Below are 26,824 nucleotides of genomic sequence, written 5' to 3' on the forward strand. Positions count from 1 at the left end.
CCATCCGTTACATGATTACGGCAATGAAAAATGTGTTGTACATTTCTGACATTAACCCTGGTACCACAAAAAAGGGTATTATGTTTGGGGAGAAAAAGCAACCTGTGGTTTTTCCCCCTTCTGAAGAGTTAAATGAAGTGTGTGATGAAGCGTGGGTTTCCCCCGATAAGAAACTGGTAATTTCCAAAAAGTTACTAAGGGCGTACCCTTTCCCGCCAGAGGATAGGATACGTTGGGAGACATCCCCTAGGGTGGATAAAGCGCTCACACGCTTGTCAAAGAAGGTGGCACTACAGTCTCCAGATACGGCCGCCCTAAAGGAGCCTGCGGATAGAAAGCAGGAGGCTATCCTGAAGTCTGTATATACACACTCAGGTATTATACTGAGACCGGCTATTACTTCAGCATGGATGTGCAGTGCTGCAGCTGCGTGGTCAGATTCCCTGTCTGATAACATTGATACCCTTGACAGGGACACTATATTGCTAACTGTAGAGCATATTAAAGACGTAGTCTTATACATGAGAGATGCACAGAGGGATATTTGCCAACTGGCATCTAGAATAAATGCAATGTCCATTTCTGCCAGGAGAGTATTATGGACTCGGCAGTGGACAGGTGATGCGGATTCTAAAAGGCACATGGAGGTTTTGCCTTACAAGGGTGAGGAATTGTTTGGGGATGGTCTCTCGGACCTCGTTTCCACAGCGACGGCTGGGAAGTCGACATTTTTACCCCATGTTCCCTCACAGCCAAAGAAAGCACCGTATTATCAGGTACAGTCCTTTCGGCCCCATAAAGGCAAGCGGGTTAAAGGCGCGTCCTTTCTGCCCAGAGGCAGAGGTAGGGGGAAAAAGCTGCACCAAACAACAAGTTCCCAGGAACAAAAGTCCTCTCCCGCTTCCTCTAAGTCCACTGCATGACGCTGGGGCTCCACAGGTGGAGCCAGGTGCGGTGGGGGCCCGTCTCCGAACTTCAGCGACCAGTGGGCTCGCTCACGGGTGGATCCCTGGATTCTACAAGTGGTATCTCAGGGGTACAAGCTGGAATTCGAGACGTCTCCCCCTCGCCGTTTCCTCAAATCAGCCTTGCCAACTACTCCCCCAGACAGGGAGGCGGTGCTGGAGGCGATTCACAAGCTGTACTCCCAGCAGGTGATAACCAAAGTACACCTCCTTCAACAGGGACGGGGTTACTATTCCACAATGTTTGTGGTACCGAAACCGGACGGTTCGGTGAGACCCATTTTAAATTTGAAATCCTTGAACACTTATATAAGAAGGTTCAAGTTCAAAATGGAATCGCTCAGGGCGGTGATTGCAAGCCTGGACGAAGGGGATTACATGGTATCACTGGACATCAAGGATGCTTACCTGCATGTCCCCATTTACCCTCCTCACCAGGAGTACCTCAGATTTGTGGTACAGGACTGTCATTACCAATTCCAGACGTTGCCGTTTGGTCTGTCCATGGCACCGAGGGTATTTACCAAGGTAATGGCCGAAATGATGATACTCCTTCGAAAAAAGGGAGTTATAATGATCCCGTACTTGGACGATCTCCTTATAAAGGCGAGGTCCAGGGAACAGTTGTTGATCGGAGTAGCGCTAGCTCGGGAAGTGCTACAACAGCACGGCTGGATCCTGAATATTCCAAAGTCGCAGCTGGTTCCTACAACGCGTCTACTGTTCCTGGGGATGGTTCTGGACACAGAACAGAAAAAGGTGTTTCTCCCGGAGGAGAAGGCCAAGGAGTTGTCATCTCTAGTCCGAGACCTCCTAAAACCAAAACAGGTGTCGGTGCACCACTGCACGCGAGTCCTGGGAAAGATGGTAGCTTCTTACGAAGCAATTCCATTCGGAAGGTTCCATGCAAGGATCTTTCAGTGGGATCTGTTGGACAAGTGGTCCGGATCGCATCTTCAGATGCATCGGCTGATAACCCTGTTTCCAAGGACCAGGGTGTCGCTGTTGTGGTGGCTGCAGAGTGCTCATCTTCTAGAGGGCCGCAGATTCGGCATACAGGACTGGGTCCTGGTGACCACGGATGCCAGCCTTCGAGGTTGGGGGGCAGTCACACAGGGAAGAAACTTCCAAGGACTATGGACGAGTCAGGAGACTTCCCTACACATAAATATTCTGGAACTAAGGGCCATTTCCAATGCCCTAAGTCAGGCAAGACCCCTGCTTCAACACCAGCCGGTGCTGATCCAGTCAGACAACATCACGGCGGTCGCCCATGTAAACCGTCAGGGCGGCACAAGAAGCAGGATGGCGATGGCAGAAACCACAAGGATTCTCCAATGGGCGGAAAATCATGTGTTAGCACTGTCAGCAGTGTTCATTCCGGGAGTGGACAACTGGGAAGCAGACTTCCTCAGCAGGCACGACCTCCACCCGGGAGAGTGGGGACTTCATCCAGAAGTCTTCCAAATGATTGTACACCGTTGGGAAAGGCCACAGGTGGACATGATGGCGTCCCGCCTCAACAAAAAGCTAAAAGGATATTGCGCCAGGTCAAGGGACCCTCAGGCGATAGCTGTGGACGCTCTAGTGACACCGTGGGTGTACCAGTCGGTTTATGTGTTCCCTCCTCTGCCTCTCATACCCAAGGTACTGAGAATAATAAGAAGGAGAGGAGTAAGAACTATACTTGTGGTTCCGGATTGGCCAAGAAGAGCTTGGTACCCAGAACTTCAAGAAATGATTTCAGAGGACCCATGGCCTCTGCCGCTCAGACAGGACCTGCTGCAGCAGGGGCCCTGTCTATTCCAAGACTTACCGCGGCTGCGTTTGACGGTATGGCGGTTGAACACCGGATCCTGAAAGAAAAGGGCATTCCGGAGGAAGTCGTTCCTACGCTGATTAAAGCTAGGAAAGATGTGACCGTAAGACATTATCACCGCATATGGCGAAAATATGTTGCTTGGTGTGAGGCCAGGAAGGCCCCAACGGAGGAATTTCAGCTCGGTCGATTTCTGCACTTCCTACAGTCAGGAGTGACTATGGGCCTAAAATTGGGTTCCATTAAGGTCCAGATCTCGGCTCTGTCGATTTTCTTCCAAAAAGAACTGGCTTCACTGCCTGAAGTTCAGACTTTTGTTAAAGGAGTGCTGCATATTCAGCCCCCTTTTGTGCCTCCAGTGGCACCGTGGGATCTCAACGTGGTGTTGGATTTCCTAAAGTCGCATTGGTTTGAGCCACTTAAAACCGTGGAGCTAAAATACCTCACGTGGAAAGTGGTCATGCTGTTGGCCTTGGCGTCGGCCAGGCGTGTATCAGAATTGGCAGCTTTGTCATGTAAAAGCCCTTATCTGATTTTTCATATGGATAGGGCGGAATTGAGGACTTGTTCCCAATTCCTTCCTAAGGTGGTTTCAGCTTTTCATGTGAACCAACCTATTGTGGTGCCTGCGGCTACTCGGGACTTGGAGGATTCCAAGTTACTGGACGTAGTCAGGGCCCTGAAAATATGTTTCCAGGACGGCTGGAGTCAGGAAAACTGACTCGCTATTTATCCTGTATGCCCCCAACAAGCTGGGTGCTCCTGCTTCTAAGCAGACTATTGCTCGCTGGATCTGTAGCACGATTCAACTTGCACATTCTGCGGCTGGACTGCCGCATCCTAAATCTGTAAAAGCCCATTCCACGAGGAAAGTGGGCTCTTCTTGGGCGGCTACCCGAGGGGTCTCGGCTTTACAACTTTGCCGAGCTGCTACTTGGTCGGGTTCAAACACATTTGCAAAATTCTACAAGTTTGATACCCTGGCTGAGGAGGACCTTGAGTTTGCTCATTCGGTGCTGCAGAGTCATCTGCACACTCCCGCCTGTTTTGGGAGCTTTGGTATAATCCCCATGGTCCTTACGGAGTTCCCAGCATCCACTAGGACGTCAGAGAAAATAAGAATTTACTCACCGGTAATTCTATTTCTCGTAGTCCGTAGTGGATGCTGGGCGCCCATCCCAAGTGCGGATTGTCTGCAATACTTGTATATAGTTATTGCCTAACTAAAGGGTTATTGTTATGAGCCATCTGTTCGTGAGGCTCAGTTGTTGTTCATACTATTAACTGGATATAGTATCACGAGTTGTACGGTGTGATTGGTGTGGCTGGTATGAGTCTTACCCGGGATTCCAAATCCTTTCCTTATTGTGTCAGCTCTTCCGGGCACAGTTTCCCTAACTGAGGTCTGGAGGAGGGGCATAGAGGGAGGAGCCAATGCACACCAGGTAGTCCTAATTCTTTCTTAGAGTGCCCAGTCTCCTTCGGAGCCCCCTATTCCCCATGGTCCTTACGGAGTTCCCAGCATCCACTACAGACTACGAGAAATAGAATTACCGGTGAGTAAATTCTTATTTTCTCCTTGTCTGGGGCAATCGTAAGACCAGCCATAGCTTCAGCCTGGATGGCAAAATCAGTGGCAGCCTGGGCTGATGCATTGGAGGATGATCTTTCATTGGCATCTAGAGAGCAAAAATCCCATATTGCACATATCAAACAGGCTGCTATTTTTATGGAAGAAGCAGCCTTGGATATGGGTACTATTGCCTCTCAAGCATCAGCCTTAGCAGTAGCAGCTCGCAGCGTGGTTTGGCTACATACATGGAAAGCTGACTCAGAATCCAAGAAGATTCTGGAGTCTTTGCCTTTTACGGTAGATATTCTTTTTGGTAAAGAATTAACCAGTATTTTGGAGTCAGAAGCAGACTCCAAGAAAGTAAAGTTTCCTTCCACACACAAATACAAGCCTAGATTTCCAGCCTTTTTGCCCTTTCGGAATCCAGGAAAAGGAAAGGGTTATGGCAAACAGTCTCAATCTGACAAGTCTAGTAAGACTAAAAAGCATTGGGCTACCAGAGGGCCGGCCTCCAAGTCAGAAGATAAGCCATCAGCCTGATGGTGCGGGACTCCACCTTGGGGATCCCAGGGTAGCAGGCTGACTTCTTCATTTTGCACAGATCTGACAGCAGTCCACCACATATGCCTGGGTGCAAGAAGCAGTATCTCACAGTTATGCGTTTGCCTTCAAGATACACCCTCCTCAAAGGTTTTTGGTACCAGCCCATCTTCAGTGGAAACGAAGGCCAGGGCTTTGCAAGAGGCATTTCAGAAGTTGCTTCAGTCAGGAGTGGTAACTCCAGTTCCTCCTGCACAATGAGGACAAGGTTTTTATTCCAACCTGTTCCTAGTCCAGAAGCCAAATGGGTATACTCAATCTCAAAGTGCTGAACAAGTACATTTGGGTGCCTCGTTTTCATATGGAGACTTTACGTTCCATTATTTTGGCCATGGAGTTGGAGGATTTTATGGTATCCCCGGATATCCTGGATGCTTACCTACATGTTCCTATAGCACTTACCCATCAGCGCTATCTCAGGTTTGCTATCCTCCAGCTACCTTTTCAGTTTCAGGCCCTACCAATTGGACTGGCCACAGCTTCCAGAGTGTTCACGAAAATTATGGTGGTAATGGCGGCTTATCTCTGTCAGCAGGGTACCAAGGATTTTTTCATACCTCGACGATTTATTGATCTTGGCACAATCTCAGAAATTGCTTCAGTGTCATCTGCAACAGACAATAGCTTGTTTGCAGAGACACGGTTGGTTCACAAATTGGGCAAAGTCATCCTTATTTCCATCACAATGGATGGGGGCTGTGTTGGATTCGGGTTTTCAGTAATTTTACCTCTGAACAAAATATCCAAAATTCAGTCAAGGATTCAGGAGCTGCTACACAGTCAAAGGGTATCCATTCACACAGCAATGCGTGTGATGGGATTGATAGTGTCGACATTCAACATGGTGGAGTATGCTCCGTTCCACTCGAGGCGTCTGCAGTGTCTGATCCTTTCCAAATTTAATGGTTTACATCAGACAATAAAAACGCAGACTATGGTTTCTCCTCTGGAAGTGAGGAGGTCATTAGCCTGGTGGCTACAGACATCCCATCTGGACAAAGGGAGACCCTTCTGGATATCAGGTTGGGAAGTTCTGACAACGTATGCCAGTCTTCAGGGCTGGGGAGCAGTGTCAGGAAGAAGTTGCTTCCAAGGACAGTGGACCAAGGAAGAAAGTTGCCGGACAATAAATATATTGGAACTTCGGGCCGTATATATTGTACTCAATCAGGCAAAGGGCATTCTTCAGGGGAAACCAGTTCAAATTCGCTAGGACAATGCAACAGCAGTAGCGTACCTCAATCATCAAATAGCCGCCTTTGTATCAAAACTGTTAGGAAAAACACAAGGAAAAGGAAGCCAGTGTGGTTTGCAAAAGAAGTAGCAAATATTGTGAGAGCAAAAAAGATGGCTTTTAGGAAATATAAGCAGACACAAAATAATGAAGACAAAGAGATATATCTTGATAGACAGAAGGAGACTTAGGGGTGTATGCAATTGCGGTCGAATTCCCGAAATTGTCAAATTTCGGGACTTTTTCGCCAAAAAAAAAAAATCGTCAATGCAATTCAGTACTTTCCGTCAAAAAAACGGACTTTCAAAATTCGACTTTTTGAAATTCGACTTTTGTCAAATTCGACTTTTCTGCAATGATACAAGTGCTGCAATTCGACCAAAGTATATTCAATTGAAGTTTGGAAATTCGACAACAGTGCTTTTAGACAGTAAATTCGACATTTTCAATCCGCCACACTTTGGCGGGTGAAACTAATAAAAAAAAATTAAAACATGTTTTTTTTGTGTTTTTTTTATTGATAATAGCATATCTATTTATATTAGAAGGGATTAGGTACTTGGTTTGTCTTTTTTGGAGGCACAAGTATTATTTATATATTTTTTAAAATAATATTTTTTATTTTTATTTTTTAGATGGAATGGTAAAATTCAGAAATAAAATGGCGTGGGGTCCCCCCTCCAAAGCATAACCAGCCTCGGGCTCTTCGAGCTGGTCCTGGTTCTAAAAATGCGGGGGGGAAATTGACAGGGGATCCCCCGTATTTTTAAAATCAGCACCGGACTCTGCGCCTGGTGCTGGTGCAAAAAATACGGGGGACAAAAAGAGTAGGGGTCCCCCGTATTTTATACACCAGCATCGGGCTCCGCTAGCTGGACAGATAATGCCACAGCCGGGGGTCACTTTTATACAGTGCCTTGCGGCCGTGGCATTAAATATCCAACTAGTCACCCCTGGCCGGGGTATCCTGGGGGAGTGGGGACCCCTTCAATCAAGGGGTCCCCCCCAGCCACCCAAGGGCCAGGGGTGAAGCCTGAGGCTGTCCCCCCCCCATCCAAGGGCTGCGGATGGGAGGCTGATAGCCTTGTCAAAATTGAAAGAATATTGTTTTTTCCAGTAGTACTACAAGTCCCAGCAAGCCTCCCCCGCAAGCTGGTACTTGGAGAACCACAAGTACCAGCATGCGGGCGAAAAACGAGCCGCTGGTACCTGTAGTAGTACTACTGGGAAAAAAATACCCAAAAAAAAACAGGAGACACACACCGTGACAAGTACAACTTTATTTACACACTGCCGACACACACATACTTACCTATGTTGACACGAAGCAGTCGGTCCTCTTCTCCAAGTAGAATCCACGGGTATCTGAAAATAAAAGATAATTATTCTCACCTGATCCAGGGTCCAGAGATAAATCCACGTACTTGTCAAAACAACAAAACGAACACCCGACTACCGGACTGAAAGGGGTCCCATGTTGACACATGAGACCCCTTTCCACAAATGCAGACACCCCCGTGACAGCTGTCACAGAAGTGTCTCTTCAGCCAATCAGCGAGTGCAACGTCCTTGCACTCTGCTGATTGGCTCTGTGTGCGTCTGAGCTCAGACAGCGCATCGCAAAGCCTCTCCATTATATTCAACGGTGGGAACTTTGCGGTTAGCGGTGAGGTCACCCGCGGTCAGCGGCTGACCGCGGGTAACCCCACCGCTGACGGCAAAGTTCCCACCATTGAAAGTAATGGAGGGAGCTGTGCGATGCGCTGTCTGAGGTCACACGCGCACAGCCAATCAGGTGAGCGCCACGGAAGTAGCGCTTCCTGATTGGCCGAAGGGACCTCAGTGACAGGAGTCATGTGGGGTCCCGGCACAATCGGGGAAAGGGGTCTGATGTGTAAACATGGGACCCCTTTCAGTCCGCTGGGCCGGGTGTTCGTTTTCTTTTTTTAACAAGTACGTGGATTATCTCCCGGACACTGGATTGAGGTGAGTCTAATTTTTTTCACAGGTACCCCGGATCGTCGGAGACTGTGGCAGTCGGCGGGTCAACATAGGTAAGTATGTGTGTGTCGGCAGTTGTGTAATAAAGTTTTACTATCAAGGTGTGTGTCTCCTGTTTTTATTTGGATATTTTTTTTTCAGTAGAACTACAGGTACCAGCGGGCCCGTTTTTCTCCCGCATGCTGGTACTTGTGGTTCTCCAAGTACCAGCTTGCGGGGGAGGCTTGCTGGGACTTGTAGTACTAAAGGAAAAAACAATATTCTTTACATTTTCTCAAGGCTATCAGCCTCCCATCCGCAGCCCTTGGATGGGGGGGACAGCCTCGGGCTTCACCCCTGGCCCTTGGGTGGCTGGGGGGGGGACCCCTTGATTGAAGGGGTCCCCACTCCCCCAGGGTACCCCGGCCAGGGGTGACTAGTTGGATATTTAATGCCACGGCCGCAAGGTGCTGTATAAAAGTGACCCCCGGCTGTGGCATTATCTGTCCAGCTAGTGGAGCCCGATGCTGGTGTATAAAATACGGGGGACCCCTACTCTTTTTGTCCCCCGTATTTTTTGCACCAGCACCAGACGCAGAGCCCGGTGCTGGTTTTAAAAATACGGGGGATCCCTGTCAATTTTCCCCCCGGATTTTTAGAACCAGGACCAGCTCGAAGAGCCCGAGGCTGGTTATGCTTTGGAGGGGGGACCCCACGCCATTTTTTTCGGGTTTTTCCCCGTTTTTTAAAATCACGGCAAAATCCGGCAAATCGGCCGTTTTTCGCCCGCGGGACTGTCGAATCCGTTTTCCATTGAATATGGTGAATTTCGGCAACCACTTGCCGAAATTGGACGGTCGAATTGTGTCGAATTAAAAAACGGCGATAATTTGCCCCGATTCGCCACTAATTGCATATACCCCTAAGAAGGTAATCAGATGTGCAAAGGCACAAGCTGAGGAGAAAATGGCCCAGTCAGTGGGTAAAGGAGGCAAAACTTTTTTTAGGTATATAAGCGAAAGGAGAAAAACAAAAGGCGGAATTATAAAACTAAAGACGGACACTGGGAGTTTTGTTGAAGGAGACAATTTAATAGCAGATCATCTTAATGATTATTTTTGCTCAATATTTTCTACTGAAAGAGAGGGGAAGGGGCCACAGTTAAGTTGCAGGGATATTCAGGAAAATGAAACAAGTACATTTACAGAGGAGAAGGTCCTAACAGAACTCTCAAAGTTGAAAGTGGACAAATCTATGGGGCCAGATGGGATACATCCAAGGATACTAAAAGAACTTAAAGAGGTGCTGGTAGCACCATTGACAGAATTATTCAACCAGTCATTAGCTACAGGAGTAATTCCAGAGGACTGGAAGAGAGCAAACGTAGTCCCACTGCACAAAAGTGGAAGCAAGGAAGAGGCAAACAACTACAGACCAGTGAGTCTTACATCAGTAGTAGGGAAATTGATTGAAACTCACTTAAAAGAAAGAGTTGTAGATTATCTCAAATCCGTCAATTTACAGGATCCCAAACAGCATGGATTCACTGGGGGGAGATCATGTCAAACAAATCTTATTGACTTTTTTGATTGTGTGACTAAAGTGAAGGATAAAGGTGGAGCCATGGATATAGCTTATCTAGACTTTAGTAAGGCTTTTGACACTGTTCCACATCGCAGACTGCTAAATAAACTTGAAAGTTTGGGATTAGATATTAGGATTATTGAATGGATAAGATCTTGGTTGAAGGATAGAAAACAGAGAGTTGTGGTAAATGGAGTGCATTCACAGGAGGGAAATGTTACCAGTGGAGTACCCCAGAGATCTGTACTTGGACCAGTGCTTTTTAATATCTTTATTGGTGACATTGCAAATGGCATTAAAGGGAAAGCATGCCTTTTTGCAGATGACACAAAGGTATGCAACAGGGTAGACACACCAGGTGGGGTAAAACAAATGATTGAGGATCTAGGTAGACTAGAGGAATGGTCAAGAGTCTGGCAATTACAGTTTAATGCCAAAAAATGCAAAATCATGCACTTGGGTCTCAAAAATCCTAAAGCTAAATATAGTATTAATGGCAATATACTGGAAACTACTGAGGAGGAAAGGGATCTAGGAGTCACTATTTCAGATGACTTAAAGGCAGGTAAGCAATGTAACAAGGCAATGAGGAAGGCTAGTCAGATGCTTGGCTGCATTGGGAGAGGAATCAGCAGCAGAAAGAAAGAAGTAATAATGCCACTGTATAGGTCATTGGTACGGCCTCATCTAGAATACTGTATTCAGTTCTGGAGGCCATATCTTCAAAAGGATATTATTACATTAGAAACTGTACAAAGGAGGGCAACTAAAATGGTGCATGGCCTACATCACAAAACATACCCAGAAAGACTAAGAAATCTCAATATGTATAGTTTGGAGCAGAGAAGGGAAAGGGGGGACATGATAGAAACTTTCAAATATATCAAGGGTTTTAACAAAGTCCAGGAGGGAAACATTCTCCAAATGAAGAGAAGCAATAGGACACGAGGACATGCACTGAGGCTGGAGGGGGGGAGGTTCAGGGGAAATTTGCGGAAAAATTATTTACTAGAAAGGGTAGTGGACAAGTGGAATAGCCTCCCATCAGAGGTGGTAGAGGCTAAGACAGTAGAGCAATTTAAACATGCATGGGATAGACATAAGGATATCCTTACAAAGAAATAAGGATCAAATAAGGTTAGAGATAAAAAATAATGTAAAAAAAAAAAGGGGGCAGACTAGATGGGCCGACAAATTCTATGTTTCTATCAAGGATGAACTCGCAGCCAAAAAACAATGAAGGAGGCAAGCCGCACGTTAAGGTGGGCTGAACTTCAACATCCAGCCTTGTCTGCAGTGTTCATTCCGGGAGTCCTAAACTGGGAAGCGGATTTTCTCAGTCGACACGCCATTCGTGCAAATGAATGGGCTTTACACCCCTAGGTCTTCCAGACTCTGGTAGACAAGTGGGGGTTACCAGAGATAGATCTCATGGCGTCCCGTCAGAACAACAAAGTACCAGCATACGGGTCAAGAAAAAAGAATACCAGAGCAACCTTTGTGGATGCCTTGTCGGTGAGATGGGACTTTTGTCTGGCCTATGTGTTTCCGCCGATCACCCTGTTGGCCAGGGTGGTGTGAAAGTTAAAACAAGGAAAGGGTGCCGTGATACTAATAGCTCTGGCTTGGCCCAGAAGACATTGGTACACAGATCTGCAGAGGCTGTCAATGGATGCTCTATTCCAACTCCCTCAATGTCCAGATCTACTGTCTCAGGGTCCTTGCTGTTACAAGCACCTGTATCCGACTGTCTTTGATGGCGTGGCTCTTGAAACTTCCATCCTGAAAGCAAGAGGATTCTCACAACAAGTAATTCAAACAATGCTCAGAGCAAAGAAACCATCTTCAGCTTGCATTTATCACCGAATATGGCAAGCCTATATTCAGTGGTGCAGTGACCAGAAATTTGACCCTAGGTCTTTCAGAATTTACAGAGATCTAGCATTTCTTCAAGCAGGAATGGACAAAGGTCTACGGGTGGCTTACTTGAGAGTACAGGTGCATTGACTGTATGGTTCCAAAAGAAAATTGCTAAGCTACAGGATGTTCGCACTTTCTTCCAGGTAATGCTTCACATCCAACCTTCTTTTGTTCTTCCTGCAGTGCCTTGGGATTTAGGTTTAGTCCTAAAGGCGCTGCAAGTTGCTCCATATGAACCACTAAAGCAAGTGGATCTAAAATGGCTGACAGCTAAAGTTCTCTTTCTACTGACTATTGCTTCAGCTAGAAGAGTTTCAGATTTAGGGGCATTATGTTGCCCTCCTTTTCTGATTTTTCATCTAGATAGAGCGGTTCTCAGAACCAAATCTGGTTATCTTTCTAAGGTGGTGTCTAAATTCCACCTTAAAGAAGAAATTATAGTCCTGGCTTTCCAAGGGCCAGACCTTTCTGCGGGAGATGCGTCATTGGACGTAGTCTGTGCCTTAAGGATCTACGTGGATCATACCAGTGCCATCAGAAAGACACTCTTTGTTCTCTACAGATTTCACAACAGAGGATGGCCTGCTGAAAAGCAGACACTGGCGAGGTGGCTTTGAATAACTATTTCAGAAGCATATTCTCAAGCTGATCTCCCTATTCCGGCTAATGTCTCGGCTCACTCTACTCGTAAGGTAGGTCCATCATGGGCAGCAGAACGTGGTGCTTCAGCTGAACAGATATGTAAGGCAGCCACATGGTCTTCCATTAACACATTCATTAGACATTATGCCGTTGATACCTTTGCCTCTCAGGATGCCGAATTCGGGCGAAGGATTCTCCTGTCCAATCGTCCCTACCACTAAATTTGTTTTGGGACATGCCAATGTTTATCCTGTGCATAACCTGTGGACCCTGCAGGAGAAGTATATAGTTATGGTAGACTTACCGTCGATAACTCCCATTTCTCCTAAGTCCACAGTATCCACAAGGATCCCACCCTGACACACCTGGTTTGAGGATCCTTTCACGTACTAACCTCTTCCTCCTTGTATGGAAAGGTGTGCATGTGTGTTTTTCTTGCCTGTCTAGGGCTCTCTATGATGCTTCTGCCTTGAGTTTTGGAAAACAACTGAATTGCCTGAGCCTGGTGGCGGGGATATAGGGGACTGGCCGTTGCATTCTGGGAAGCTGAAAGCTTTGATCGTTGGTGCCAATCCGCTGTCACTACCTCATATCCCAATGTTTATCCTGTGGATACTGTGAACTTAGGAGAAATAGAGTTATCAACGGTAAGTCTACCATAGCTATATATTTATGCACCTGTGCCAATGATCTCACACAGGTCCAAGGCTGTAAGGTGATTTCAGCCCAGGAGATCATGCTACCCTGGCCATCAATAACAGGACTTTGGAAATTTGCTCCCAACTTCTTATTTAAAGAACTATTTGGACACAACATTGATTACACACAAAAGAATAATCTGCTCTGGTGAGCTTTCACACTAATTAGCTAGTAAGGGGACCAATCTAAAGATCCCTGGAGTATAGACATAAAAGATGTTATGTTTTCTTTTTCTTTTCTTTTTTGTTAATGATTTTTCATGCCATCTTATTGTGATTTATTTTTTTTTTTTATATAGGAATTTACACTGTATATTGTATATTCCTATAAAATGGCAATAAAAGAAAAAGTTTGGAGCCGGTTGCTATATTGCTATATTGTGCAATAAATAATTTTGTGTATGTACAGTACATACATATATGTATTTCAGTGTTTAATTCATATGCCATATCTCTTACTAATTAGCGCAAAAAGTAATATTTCTGCAGCAGGTTATATTGGTTTCCACAGGGAAAATATCGGGGTGTAGAGTGGATCTTGATCCAGAGGCACCAACAGGCTAAAGCTTTAGGCTGTCCCAGGATGCATAAGGGCCTTCTCTATAACCCTGCCTCCAGGCACTGAGAGCTCAGTTTTGAGTTGGTGCCTGCAGCAGCAGGTCACCTAACAGGAGGGCTGCACTGGGCAGCCCTGAAAAGCTTTTTCTGAAGAAAATTTCCTATCTTGGCTGGGCTGTCAGCGCTGTATGTCTGTGTGACTATTCAACGCTGCAGCTCCATCACCTCCCAAGTGGTGGTGCATACTCCCGCGGCCTGGTTCCCAGGTATTTGCGGCGGATGTGTCCAGCTTAGGCACAGAGTCGCTGACCACTCTCTTGGTTCGCATGGCTGCTACAGGGAGGCGGTAAATCACGTTCCATCTGCAACCTAGGGAGACGGGTTGCGACGCTGCCGTGGACACTGTCACTGGGCAGGGACCCCATCAGACAACCGGGGCCTCCGAGTACAGGTCGGGTGTACTAACACCCCATTTAATAAGGCTCACAGTACCCAGGGTGGAAGTATAGCATAGGGGAGGCAGTGCTTGACCTGTAGCCCCTCCCCTGGCCCAGGGCACCATCTCCTCGCAGATTTACCGCCCTGGAGCTGCCTCACATTCTCCCTCACTCCCTAACTGAGACGCTGGGCGCCATCTTCTGAGCATAACTGCTTCTACCCTCCGGGATTGCAGGGCAAGTTCTCCCTTGTAAAGCCGCCAGTACACAGCGCTGAGACTTTATCCATGTATCCTACATGTCTTGTCACAGACAGCGTTAGTTGAGAAAGACTTCCTATTACAGAATATATTGTATAAGTATTCTGATGTGTCTCTGACGGTGATGTTCACTACACATTAAATTCATGGGGCAACCTCTAAGGTGGGTGTCTTGGCAGCGAAGGTGTCGACCAGCATACTCTGTTTGAGGTCGTGAAAGCGGACCTGGATTCCAAAAATACCTTGGAGGTACTCCCCTTTACTGGGGACATTTTGTTTAGGGAAGACCTAAATAAAATAGTGTCTGAATTAGCAGCAGCTAAAATGGCCTTTCTCCCCACTACTAATCCTTCTGCACAGAAGGCAAAAGGTACCACTTTTCATTCCTTTCAGCCTCAAGGGAAAGCAAAAGGTCAGGCATACCCGAGACAATCTCGTGCTCCCAAAACCACAAAGCCCAAAGCAAAACAATCCTGGGCAGCCCGTCAGCCTGCTTCAAAACATGACGGGGCGGGGATCCCAGGATGGGAGGCCGACCTCTACAGTTTGCCCAGGTCTGCTTAAAGACCACTTCAGATGCATGGGTACTGGAAGTTGTCTCTCTCAGGTACGCTGTCTCGTTCAAGAGACATCCCCCTCGCAAGTTCTGCACTACGGCTCTCCTTTCGGCTCTGTTAATGGTGCAAGCTCTACAAACTGTGATGAGTTCCCTCCTGCGTACAGGAGTGGTTGTGCCAGTACCTCAGTCCCAGAGAGGCAGAGGTTATTACTCGACTCTGTTTCTGGTCTTGAAATCCAATGGGTCCTTCCGGCCTATACTAAATCTCAAGTCTCTGAACAAGTTTGTGAGAGTACCCAGGTTTTGTATGGAAAAACTGCACTCCTTTGTACTGGCTATAGAACCTGGAGACTATATGGATATACAGGATGCATATCTGCATATTGCTATTGCCTTGTCGCATCAGCAGTTCCTGCGGTTTGCTATTGGTAACCTTCACTACCAATTCCAGGCTCTGACATTTTGACTGGCTACGGCTCCTCTGATCTTTACCAAGGTCATGGCCAGGATGATTGTCCACCTCTGTCGCCAAGGAGTCAGAATCCTGCCGTATTTGGACTACACTGTGATTCTGGCTAATTCCTACAAAGTCCTCCTTAGTCATCTGCAACTGACGGTAACCTTCCTGCAAGCCCACGGGTGGCTTATCAATTGGAAGAAGTCCTCGCTGGTCCCAGCTCAGAGCATGGGCACCCAGGAGCACTCCTGGACACACACAGTCAGAGACTGTTTCTGTCTCCAGAAAAAGTCCTGAAGCTTCAGGACAGGATATGATGCTTCCTTCATCGCCCCAAAGTGTAGATACACCCGGCAATACAAGTACTTGGCCTGACGGTGTTGGCCTTCGACATGGTAGAGTATGCTCAATTTCATTCCCGCCCACTACAGAGGTTAATCCTTTCCAAGTGGGATGGCCTACCTCATCGGATCAGATCTCGCATGATTTTTTTACTCCGGAGGTTCGTCTGTCGCTGACCTGGTGGCTCCAGGAGCAGCAATTAAGCAGGGGACATCTCTTCTGGATTCCTGACTGGGTCCTGCTGACAACGGACGCCAGTCTGAGGGGATGGGGAGCGGTGTTGGAGCAACACTCTTTTCAGGGTCGCTAAACCCGATAAACATCCTAGAGCTGAGGGCAGTGTTCACTATCTCTCGCCCTGCCTCTAGTACAGAACAGGCCTGTTCAAGTACGATCAGACAATGCCACCACAGTGGCATACATAAACCATGAAGGCAGCACTCAAAGCCACATGGCAATGATGGAAGTATCAAAAATCCATATTGGCAGTATTCATTCCTGGTGTCCTTAACTGGGAAGCGGACTTCCTCAGTCGTCAGGACGTGCATGCCAGAGAGTGGAGTCTTCATCCAGAAGTCTTTCAACTCCTAATGGACAAGTGGGGTCTACCAGATGTAGACCTGATGGCGTCTCGACACAATCATAAGGTTCCGGTCTTCGGATCAAGGACTAGGGTTCCTCAAGCAGCATTCGTGGATGCACTGGGGATTCCATGGAACTTTCGGCTGCCCTACGTGTTCCCTCCAGTGTGACTCCTGCCCAGGGTCCTACGGAATTTCAAACAAGGAGGAATACTACTTCTAGTCACTCCAGCGTGGCCCAGATGGCATTGGTTCCCAGACCTGCAGGGTCTGTCGATAGAGCATCCCTTTCTTCTTCCTCAGCGCCCAGACCTCCTCTTACAGGGCCCTTGTCTCTACCCAGACCTGGCCAGACTGGCTTTGACGGTGTGGCTATTGCAATCCTGAGGGCCAAAGGATTCTCTGAGGCGGTTAGCCAAACTATGTTGAAGGCCGGCAAACCGGCCTCTGTCTGGATTTATTATAGGGTCTAGAATTCTTACTTCACTTGGTGTGCTGATAAGAATTATGATGCATATGGATTCAGAACTTCCAGAATTCTGGCTTTTCTGTAACAAGGCCTGGACATTGGCCTTCGTCTGGCCTCCCTCAAGGTTCACATATCTGCCTTGTCGGTATGGTTTCAGAGAAAAATTGCATCTATACCTGACATTCAAACATTCACTCAGTGTCCTGCGGGTTCAGCCTCCCTATGTCCCTCCTGTGGCTCCATGGGATCTGGCTGTTGTGTTGAATACCCTGCAAGAGTCTCCATTTGAACCTTTGAGATCGGTGGACCTTAAATGGCTCATGGCCAAGGTCCTGTTCTTGATGACTATTGCCTCTGCAAGAAGGGTGTCGTCCACCCTTTTTGATATTTCACTGTTACCGGGCAGTTCTATTAACTCAACCAGGTTATTTGCCTATGGTGGTGTCATCTTTTCACCTTACCAAGAGATTGTGGTTCCAGCCTTTATCTCTTCGGATTTGTCTCTTTGGATGCGTGGATAATGTTAGGGCTCTCCATATCTATGTGGAGAGGACTGACTCTATCAGTAGGTCAGATGCCATTTTTGTCCTGTTTGGTTTCCACAAACATGGCTGTCCTGCAAGTAAGCAAACCTTAGCCAGATGGATTAGAATGGTGATTGCACAAGCTGGACTCCCAGCTCCTGCTGCTGTTAAAGCCCATTCTACTTGGTCTGTTAGAGCTTCTTGGACGGTCCGCCGTGGTGCGTACGCAGAACAATTGTGCAAGGCGGCTACGTGGTCCTCAGTGAACACGTTTCTTAGGTTCTATGCCTTTGATACCTTCACCTCCCAGGATGCTTCCTTTGGACGCCGGATTCTGATATCTGCTAAGGCGTGTTCCCTCCCTTGAGAAACTGTTTTAGGACATCCCTGATGTTTTCCCTGTGGAAACCAATGTATCCTGCTGCAGAAAAGGAGAGTTATGGTAGACTTACCATTGTTAACTCTTTCTGTGAGGTACATTGGGTTCCACAGGGTGCCCACCCTGACACACCTAACTTCTTTGGGTTTGTATGGCATTAGCCACTGGAACCTTCTCCTGTTGTGAGAATGTGGTTCTATGTGACTAACATCTGCCTTCTCTCATGCCTGCTCCTTCATTGGACTGGATAACAAAACTGAACACTCACTATCTGGAGGCAGGGCTATAGAGGAGGCCCCAATGCATCCTGGGACAGCCAAAGCTTTAGCCTGTTGGTGCCTCTGGATCAAGATCCACTCTACACTACGATGTTTTCCCTGTGGAACCCAATGTACATCGCAGAAAGAGAGTTAACAACGGTAAGTCTACCATAACTCTCCTTATATTTATTTTTGCACTGTCTTTTTGTATATAGATTTGTGTGTAGTCACAAACACATGAGTTTCTGCAGATGTGAGACATAGAAAAAACTTTGATATATAGCATATTTTTAATATAGGCACTTGATTTGAATCAGTTTTGTGTATTCATACCTCTTTGTGGTTGACAGAAATAACGCTGTGGGTCTAGATTAAAAATCAGTGAGCATCTCTGCTTTAATTAATTTGTATTTTTGCTCCATACACAGGGGGTAATTCCAAGTTGATCGCAGCAGGAATTTTGTTAGCAGTTGGGCAAAACCATGTGCACTGCAGGGGAGGCAGATATAACATGTGCAGAGAGAGTTGGATTTGGGTGTGGTGTGTTCAATCTGCAATCTAATTTGCAGTGTAAAAATAAAGCAGCCAGTATTTACCCTGCACAGAAATAAAATAACTCACCCAAATCTAACTCTTTCTGCACATGTTATATCTGCCTCTCCTGCAGTGCACATGGTTTTGTCCAACTGCTAACAAAATTCCTGCTGCGATCAACTTGGAATTACCCCCACATTTCTGTCCCTTAACATAATTATCGTTAACAGGTTGGCTTTTGGCATCATTGCCCGCTCTGCGGGTCTTTTTGAGAACACAAAGAAAATTTGTGCTTGTGATGGAGTGACCATTTGGGAGGAAAGAGATTATCCAATTGCTGGACCAGGCCGAAAAAACTTGCAGACCACGTATGCTCACCTGTAATTTCACCTGCACAGAGTTCTAATCTTGCCTAATATAATCATAAAGTGAATTCATAGGATAGCCATCTGACTTTATTAATTGCAAAAACAGTGTGCAACTACTATCACTAGGTTCCTTGATGCTTACAGAGTACCATTAGAGAGGGAACTCTTTCCCATAATGTTCGGAGTGACATTGAGTACTGAAAGGAAATCCCTTACTTCTGTTAGTGAGCAGTGGTCACAGAAGACAGTTTAATTTGCTTTAGGCCAATGTCACCTTGGTGCTTTGTGACCTCACAAGAAAATTTTGTAGTACCACTCATTCTGCCATGCAAATAGAAAAAAAATATTATAAACCCAAAGGTATTTAAAAATGTTTTTTTGTTGTTGTTTTTTTTACCTTTTTGAACAAAATGCAAGATCAATTTCCTGTTTAATATATCTGTTAATTATATTTGAAAAAGTGCCTGCAATAAATCATTAATACCCCTTTTACACTCACACAGCCGGGTCACTCCCGGGATGCGTCCCGGGACTGACCCCTTTCACACTGCACTAAGACCTGGGATCGACCCGGGACAGCCCCATTTACACTGATCCCGAGATATCCCTGCAACATGCACTATAACCATACGGCATGCAGCAACACTGTATATATGCTCAGTGTCACATACAGCCCACATGCCTGCAGCCACCCCTCACAGCGGCCAGAGCTCCCGGGGATGCGGCATATGAGGCATCGAAGACATGCCCAGCAGCGCCGCATGGAGACAATGAAGGGGAGGCTGCGGCATGCAAAGGGCAGGTCCCCCCTCCCGCTAGCGGCGGGCACCGAGCACTCCCTCCGGCTGCCCCCCACCACCGTTTCGAGCTGACCCCACGGCTGGCAGATACCGGGCACCCGGGGGCACACGTCCCGGACACTCGGCGCGTACTGCCCGGGGTAATGCAACACATCGCACCCCGCTCCGGGAACCCCCGCCTGCCGCACACGGTTTACACCGGAACGGGGACTAGGAGAGAAATCGCCGGGCCTTGCCGCACCGTATCTCCAGAGCCTGCGAGGGGAAAGCTTGGCGCGGCAGCCGGGCTGCTGACAATGGGTGAGAAGCCCAAGAAAGCTCCAATCTGAGGGCTTTTAACAGTCCCGGGTAGTGAATCCCGGGACGGGCCCTTTCACACTACACAGCTTCCCGGGACGGTCCCGGATTCAACCCAGGTCGAGACCTGGGATGAAATCCCGGGATGCTCGTCCCGGGAAATTGTCCCTGTACCCTTTCACACTGAGCAAAATCCCGGGATGATGCGCGTTCATGTGCAATATCCTGGGATATTTTTGCGAGTGTAAAAGGGGTATAATATAAACTATAGAATTTAATTGCACTTCCATTAATTAAATCTAATTTTTTTATTTTTCTATGACAGAATGTAAACTGAAGAGCAGCACGGAGGTGTCACTTATAAGAGTCTTTGTTTTTAAGCTAATCTGCATATCTGAAATTTGTGATTCTCATCAATGCAATGCATTATGTCTATATAATGAAGTTGTATCACAATGTATTTTTGAAATACATTTCTAAATTAATAAAACTGATCTTGGCCTCACATTCTCGCACATACCCCGACTCGGGGGTCGCCGTGGTGATGTCGGGGTCCATTTGACTTCTAGCTACTCCTACGAACTCGTACCCCCAGAACAGTCCCTACCATTGTCTACACTTTAAGTCAAGCTTAACACCTCTTCCAACCTCTTAATTTTTCAAGTAGCTGTCATTTGGCATTCCCTCCAAATTCCTTAACAACGTTGCTTCTTCACTCACTGTCTTCTGACATTCCCTCCATTATCTTAGGCAATTTCAATATCCTAATTGATATCCCCACAAAATTCTCTGCCTCTAAACTCCATAACCTCACATTTTCACCTGCTATCTCCCAGTAGACCCCCTCACATGTGAATGAGAGCTCACTTGGGGGGTAATTCAGAGTTGATCACAGCAGCAAATTTGTAAGCATTTGGGCAAAACCATGTGCAATGCTGGTGTGGCAGATATAACATGTGCAGAAAGAGTTAGATTTGGGTGGGTTATTTTATTTCTGTGCTGGGTAAATACTGGCTGCTTTATTTTTACACTGCAATTTAGATTTCAGTTTAAACACACCCCACCTAAAAGTAACTCTCACTGCACATGTTACATCTGCCGCCCCTGCAGTGCACATGGGTGGTCATTCCGAGTTGTTCGCTCGCTGGCTGCTTTTAGCAGCATTGCACACGCTAGGCCGCCGCCCTCTGGGAGTGTATCTTAGCTTAGCAGAACGAAAGATTAGCAGAATTGCTACTAAATATTTTCTTGCAGTTTCTGAGTAGCTCCAGACCTACTCCTAGATTGCGATCAGCTCGGTCCGTTTAGTTCCTGGTTTGACGTCACACACACATCCTGCGTTCGGTCAGTCACTCCCCCGTTTCTCCAGACACTCCCGCGTTTTTCCCTGACACGCCTGCGTCTTTTAGCACACTCCCGGAAAACGCTCAGTTACCACCCAGAAACGCCCCTTTCCTGTCAAAGCGCCGCAGGATCCACAGCAAATCTACAAAGTTTTGTGTAAAATAACTTAGCGCATGCGCGCTGTGTACCATGCGCATGCGCATTTAGCAACAAATCACAGCATAGCGAAAATCGGCAACGAGCTAACAACTCGGAATGACCACCATGGTTTTGCCCAACTGCTAACAAATTTGTTGCTGCGATTAACCCTGAATTACCCCCTTGATCTGGTCTTCACTCACTATATTTCTGATTTCTCCAACTCCCCATGTCCCCTCTCTGACCACCACCTGCTCTCTTTTTAACTCTTTCTGCTTCTCCTTTTCTATCTCCCAAGGCAGGGATGGGGAACCTTCGGCTCTCCAGCTATTGTTGAACTACACATACCAGCATGCCTTGCTACATTTTTGCTATTTTGCCATGCTAAAACTGTTGCGGGGCATGCTGGGATGTGTAGTTCAACAACAGCTGGAGGGCCGAAGGTTCCCCATCCCTGTCCTAAGGCTTCCATCACTAACCATGACATTGTGGCTACTGACACCACTTCCCTATCCTCCCTGTTCAACTCCCTTCTCTCTCTCTCTCTCTCTCTCTCTCTCTCTCTCTCTCTCTCTCTCTCTCTCTCTCTCTCTCTCTCTCCTGAACAAGCCACTTCCCTCTATAATGCATCCCTTACTTCTGGTCTTGACTTGTCGCCCCACCGACCACTATTCACCCTCGCAGATCAACACCTCAACCCTGGCACACCAAATGCACCAGACATCTGCAAAAATGCTTACGTACTCCTGACCAACAGTGGTGGAAATCACACTCTAAAGCAGACTTCCTCCTTTTCAAGCTCATCCTTAACTGCTGCCCTTTCCCTCGCTAAACAGTCATTCCTCAAGAACCTCATCTCCTAGTCTTCCAACCTCCGGCGCCTCTTTGCCACTGTCAACTCCCACCTCTGCCTGCCCCCACCTCGTCTCTCCTCCTCACTCTCTGCCCTTGACTTTAACACTTACTTCTTAACCAAAATTGACTCCACACGTCAGGTCATCACTTCCCACCAGAGCATCAGCGACCAGCCACCTTCTTTCTCCTACCACCCCTTCTCATCCCTCTTACCAACTCTGACATCTTTCTCCCATGTACTATAATAAAGAGTGGTGGGAGTTCTGGCGCAAGAGAAATAGTGTATGCTCAATCCAACAGCCAAAAAACCTGCCCAACCAGGTAGAAGAGATACAAATATACAAGCAATAAGGCAATGGATCAAAGGCACTGTAGCTGGGTAATGATTGCGCAAACCAATAGTCCACCAGATGTTTAGTCTTCCCCTTAATCACGTTTTTCTCCAAAGCGGGTACATGTGAAAATGAGAAAAATAAAACAGACCAATGTGAAGTACGTCCTTGTTTGGGAATATTAATACCTCTGTGTTCAAGTAGAATGTGGGTGATAATGAGGCGTACCGAGAACTCACTTGGCAAATAGGTAGCACATGCTACCTTTCTTTCAAAGGAAGGTGTATACAAAGCCAGTCATCAAACGAAAGGGGAAGGAATAGAGCGTACCCAACTCACAGAAAAGGATGTTGGGATCCTCATATAACTGTTTCTTTTACACGTATCCACAGATTCACAATCAGGGTGAAGTTTAAAATAATTTTATTCCAAAAAAGTCAGCAAAAAAGGATTTTAAAACTTGGTAGAATATATGCAAAAAGAGTTAATTCTAAGTCCAACACCAATAAAGCAGGAAGGGATGTTTAAGACTCTGTCTAAAAACAAGGCTGTGTGTCCAGACTACAAACAATGCAATAGGTACTGCATACCTTCAATTTTGACTCACAATTTTGTAATGGTCCTTTTACGGATCCACACTCGCCACACCAACACGTTTCAATCCCCTAGGGATATTTTGAAAGGTCTAAATGGAGAGGGGATTGTTGAGATATTTTAACCTCCCTTATACAAAGACCAGCAGTTCTCATCACTGGTGGCTGTGCTGCTTTAGAAGCCTGGAGGTTGCACTGCATTTGCTCCTTCCCTTCCACCAAAGGACCATTACAAGATTCTGAACCAACCCAAAATTAAAGGTATGCAGTGCCTATTGCATTGTTTGTAGTCCAGACCTACACCCTTCTCTCTGCTTATTCTTCTTGACATTTCTACTGCTTTTGACACTGTGGACCACACTCATCTTCTGCAAATTCTTCACTCCCTTGGTCCGCGTGATACTGCCCTCTGCTGGCTGTCCTACCACTCTAACCTTTCCTTCTCTGTCTCCTCTTATGACTCCACCTCCCCTCCACTTCCACTAACAGTAGGTGTCCCCCAACAGGGGCAAACGCAGGATTTTTGAAGGGGGGTTTCCAACTTTTTTTTTTTTTTTTTTAAGTGTCAGACACAATGTAGAGATACTGTGCACAAACACAATGGCAGGGAGGATAAGAGAAAAAGATGGATAGACAGCTGTAAGTATAAAGTAATAAATGCACAAAGAGTGAGAAAGGAACAGACATACAGTACTCAAACAGGAGACAGATAAAGAGAAAAGGGCACAAACGGAGATACTGACACGGGAAGAGAAGAGGAGCGACATAGTTGGCAGAGTGGATGGCAAAGATTGAAGTAAAGAGAGACTGGTGCAGATAAAGGATGAGCATAGAGACTGGCACCAAGAAAGGTAAGATAGGCTGGCACGGAGAGATAAGTAGAAAGACTGGTGCAAAGAAAATGGGAATGGAAGAGAGGCTGGCGCAAATAGTGGATGAGCAGAAAAGCTGGCACAGAAGGGCTTGCACAGACAAAGGATTAGCAGAGGTGCTGGTGTAAAAGAAGGGAAGAAGGGCTGGCACAGATAGAGGAAGGAGAGAGAGATTGGCGCAGACATAACGGGCATAGAGCCTAGCTAAGAGAGGCTGGGGTAGACAGGGGATAGATAGAAACGGTGGTGCAAACAGACGAAGGCCAGAAAGACTGGCACAGTGGACGGGAAGAAAGGATGGACAGAAAGATTGGCCCAAACAGAGGAAGGTCTGAAAGTCTGGCATAGTGGAAGAGAAGAGAGGTTGGCACAGACAGGATGGACAGAAAGGCTGGCATTGAAATATGAGCAGAGAGGCTGATACATAGAAAGGAGGGAAAGAGTGGCTGGCACAGAGGAGATGAAAAAAGCACAAGGCTGGCACAGAGGAGAAAAGTGCAAAGAGAGCCTGACACGGATAGTAACCAAAATGAGAATGATTTAAAAAAATATATTATAATAAAAATGATGTTACAGGAAAAAAATGTACATGTTAGAGGAGAAGCTGAGTTGAGATCAGCGGCAGGCAGCAAACTGTGGCATGGTACTACCTGATCCAACTGGACAGTCCTTAAAATTCCCACAGGGCTCACATAAGGCAGGTCACCAGAATCCTTGGCTGAGATCCGCAGTGCATACAGGAGGAAAGGGGGACTGTTTCCCCAGTAAACATCCTCACACTGTCAGCACGATATACTATGTACACAAAAAAGCAGCCCGGCCACACTCACTGCACACTCAGAATGGCCGGGTAACTTCTTCAACCTGTCTCCCAGCGGTTGTAAGGAATCTGGACGCTGCTGCGGTCTCCCGGATGCCCGCTCTGGTGCGCAGCTCGGGGAGGAGGAAATGGGACGGCAACGCTCTGCACAGCACTTCAATATAGGTTTAAGTTGCAACTGCGACCTGCACCTTGTGCTCTCTGTCTAAACTATGTGGTATAGGTGGCAATGAATCGGCATAGGGGGGTTTCTGGGTACTCAGAAACCCCCCCTGCGTGCGCTACTGCCCAAGGTCCTGTTCATGGGTGGTCATTCCGAGTTGTTCGCTCGCAAACTGCTTTTAGCAGCTTTGCACACTCTAAGCCGCCGCCTACTGGGAGTGAATCTTAGCTTATCAAAATTGCGAACGAAAGATTAGCAGAATTGCGAATAGACACTTCTTAGCAGTTTCTGAGTAGCTCCAGACTTACTCGGCATCTGCGATCAGTTCAGTCAGTTTCGTTCCTGGTTTGACGTCACAAACACACCCAGCGTTCGCCCAGACACTCCTCAGTTTCTCCAGCCACTCCCGCGTTTTTCCCAGAAACGGTAGCGTTTTTTCGCACACACCCATAAAACGGCCTGTTTCCGCCCAGAAACACCCACTTCCTGTCAATCACATTACGATCACCAGAACGAAGAAAAAACCTCGTAATGCCGTGAGTAAAATTCCTAACTGCATAGCAAATTTACTTGGCGCAGTCGCACTGCGGACATTGCGCATGCGCATTAGCGACTATTCGCTCCGTTGCGACAAAAAAACAACGAGCGAACAACTCGGAATGACCCCATTGGTCCTCTCTGTACATCATCTTTAGGTGAGCTCATTAGCTCTTTTGACTTTCAATATCATCTCTATGCTGATACTCATAACTACCTTTTCTCCTGCAGGGTCCACAGGGTATCCACAGGATACATTGGGATACGATTGAATGACAGCGGATTTGCACTAAACGGTCAAAGCTTTTCGGCCTCCCAGCATGCAACTGCCCCGTCCATATATCCCCCCCCCCCCTCCTGGCTCAGGAAAATCAGTTTTTTATTTGGCTCGGCAAAAGCCAGACCATGTCAGAGGGCTGCTGAATTTTAGCAGCCACAAGCTTTTTTTTTTTCTTTTTCTTTTTTATAGTCTTACTATTTTTTCTGAGTGCTCGTTCTAAACAGTGTGTTATATGTACATAGGCGCAAATTCCGTGGGTGCTCCCGGGCCCGAGCACCCATGGACACTCAGGCGCACCCACGGAAACCAGCCGCGCTGCCCAAGTTGCCGCTTGCCGCCACAGCCCCCGCAGTGCATGGAGTTCCGTACAGTGCAATGTAAAAAATAGATTTTAATACCTACCGGTAAATCCTTTTCTCTTAGTCTGTAGAGGATGCTGGGGACTCCAAAAGGACCATGGGGTATAGACGGGATCCGCAGGAGACATGGGCACTTTAAGACTTTAAATGGGCGTGAACTGGCTCCTCCCTTTAAGCCCCTCCTCCAGACCTCAGTTATAGGAAATGTGCCCAGAGGAGACGGACATTTCGAGGAAAAGGATTTTGTTAAACTAAGGGCGAGATACATACCAGCTCACACCACAACACACCGTACAACATGGCATTTCACTAAAACCAGTTAACAGCGTGAACCAACGAGATCAGCAACAGGCTGACCCTTACCAAAACACAACCTTTGTGAAACATAAGCAATAACTATATACAATTACTGCAGATAGCAGATAGAGTCCGCACTGGGACGGGCGCCCAGCATCCTCTACGGACTAAGAGAAAAAGATTTACCGGTAGGTATTAAAATCCTATTTTCTCATACATCCTAGAGGAGACTGGGGACTCCAAAAGGACCATGGGGTTTATACCAAAGCTCCAAACCGGGCGGGAGAGTGCGGATGACTCTGCAGCACCAATTGAGCAAACAGGAGGTCCTCATCAGCCAGGGTATCAAACTTGTAGAACTTTGCAAAAATGTTTGACCCCGACCAAGTAGCTG

At 46.9% G+C, this 26,824-nt stretch overlaps 1 protein-coding gene across 4 annotated transcripts in view; it reads left to right on the forward strand.

The window, feature by feature from the left end:
* CCS (copper chaperone for superoxide dismutase) overlaps window positions 1–26,824 on the forward strand; it is a 356,173-nt gene that overhangs the window by 277,337 nt on the left and 52,012 nt on the right. For 3 of the 4 annotated variants that reach the window (XM_063945156.1, XM_063945154.1, XM_063945155.1), the window contains exon 8: window positions 18,606–18,743. In XM_063945156.1, the coding sequence (XP_063801226.1) occupies window positions 18,606–18,743 (138 nt within the window). Of the gene's footprint in view, window positions 1–18,605; window positions 18,744–20,165; window positions 20,331–26,824 lie in introns of those variants that run through there. The other variant, XM_063945157.1, reaches the window with a different exon arrangement.

Source organism: Pseudophryne corroboree, chromosome 11 (assembly GCF_028390025.1).
Source record: "Pseudophryne corroboree isolate aPseCor3 chromosome 11, aPseCor3.hap2, whole genome shotgun sequence".
NCBI classification, from domain to species: domain Eukaryota; kingdom Metazoa; phylum Chordata; class Amphibia; order Anura; family Myobatrachidae; genus Pseudophryne; species Pseudophryne corroboree.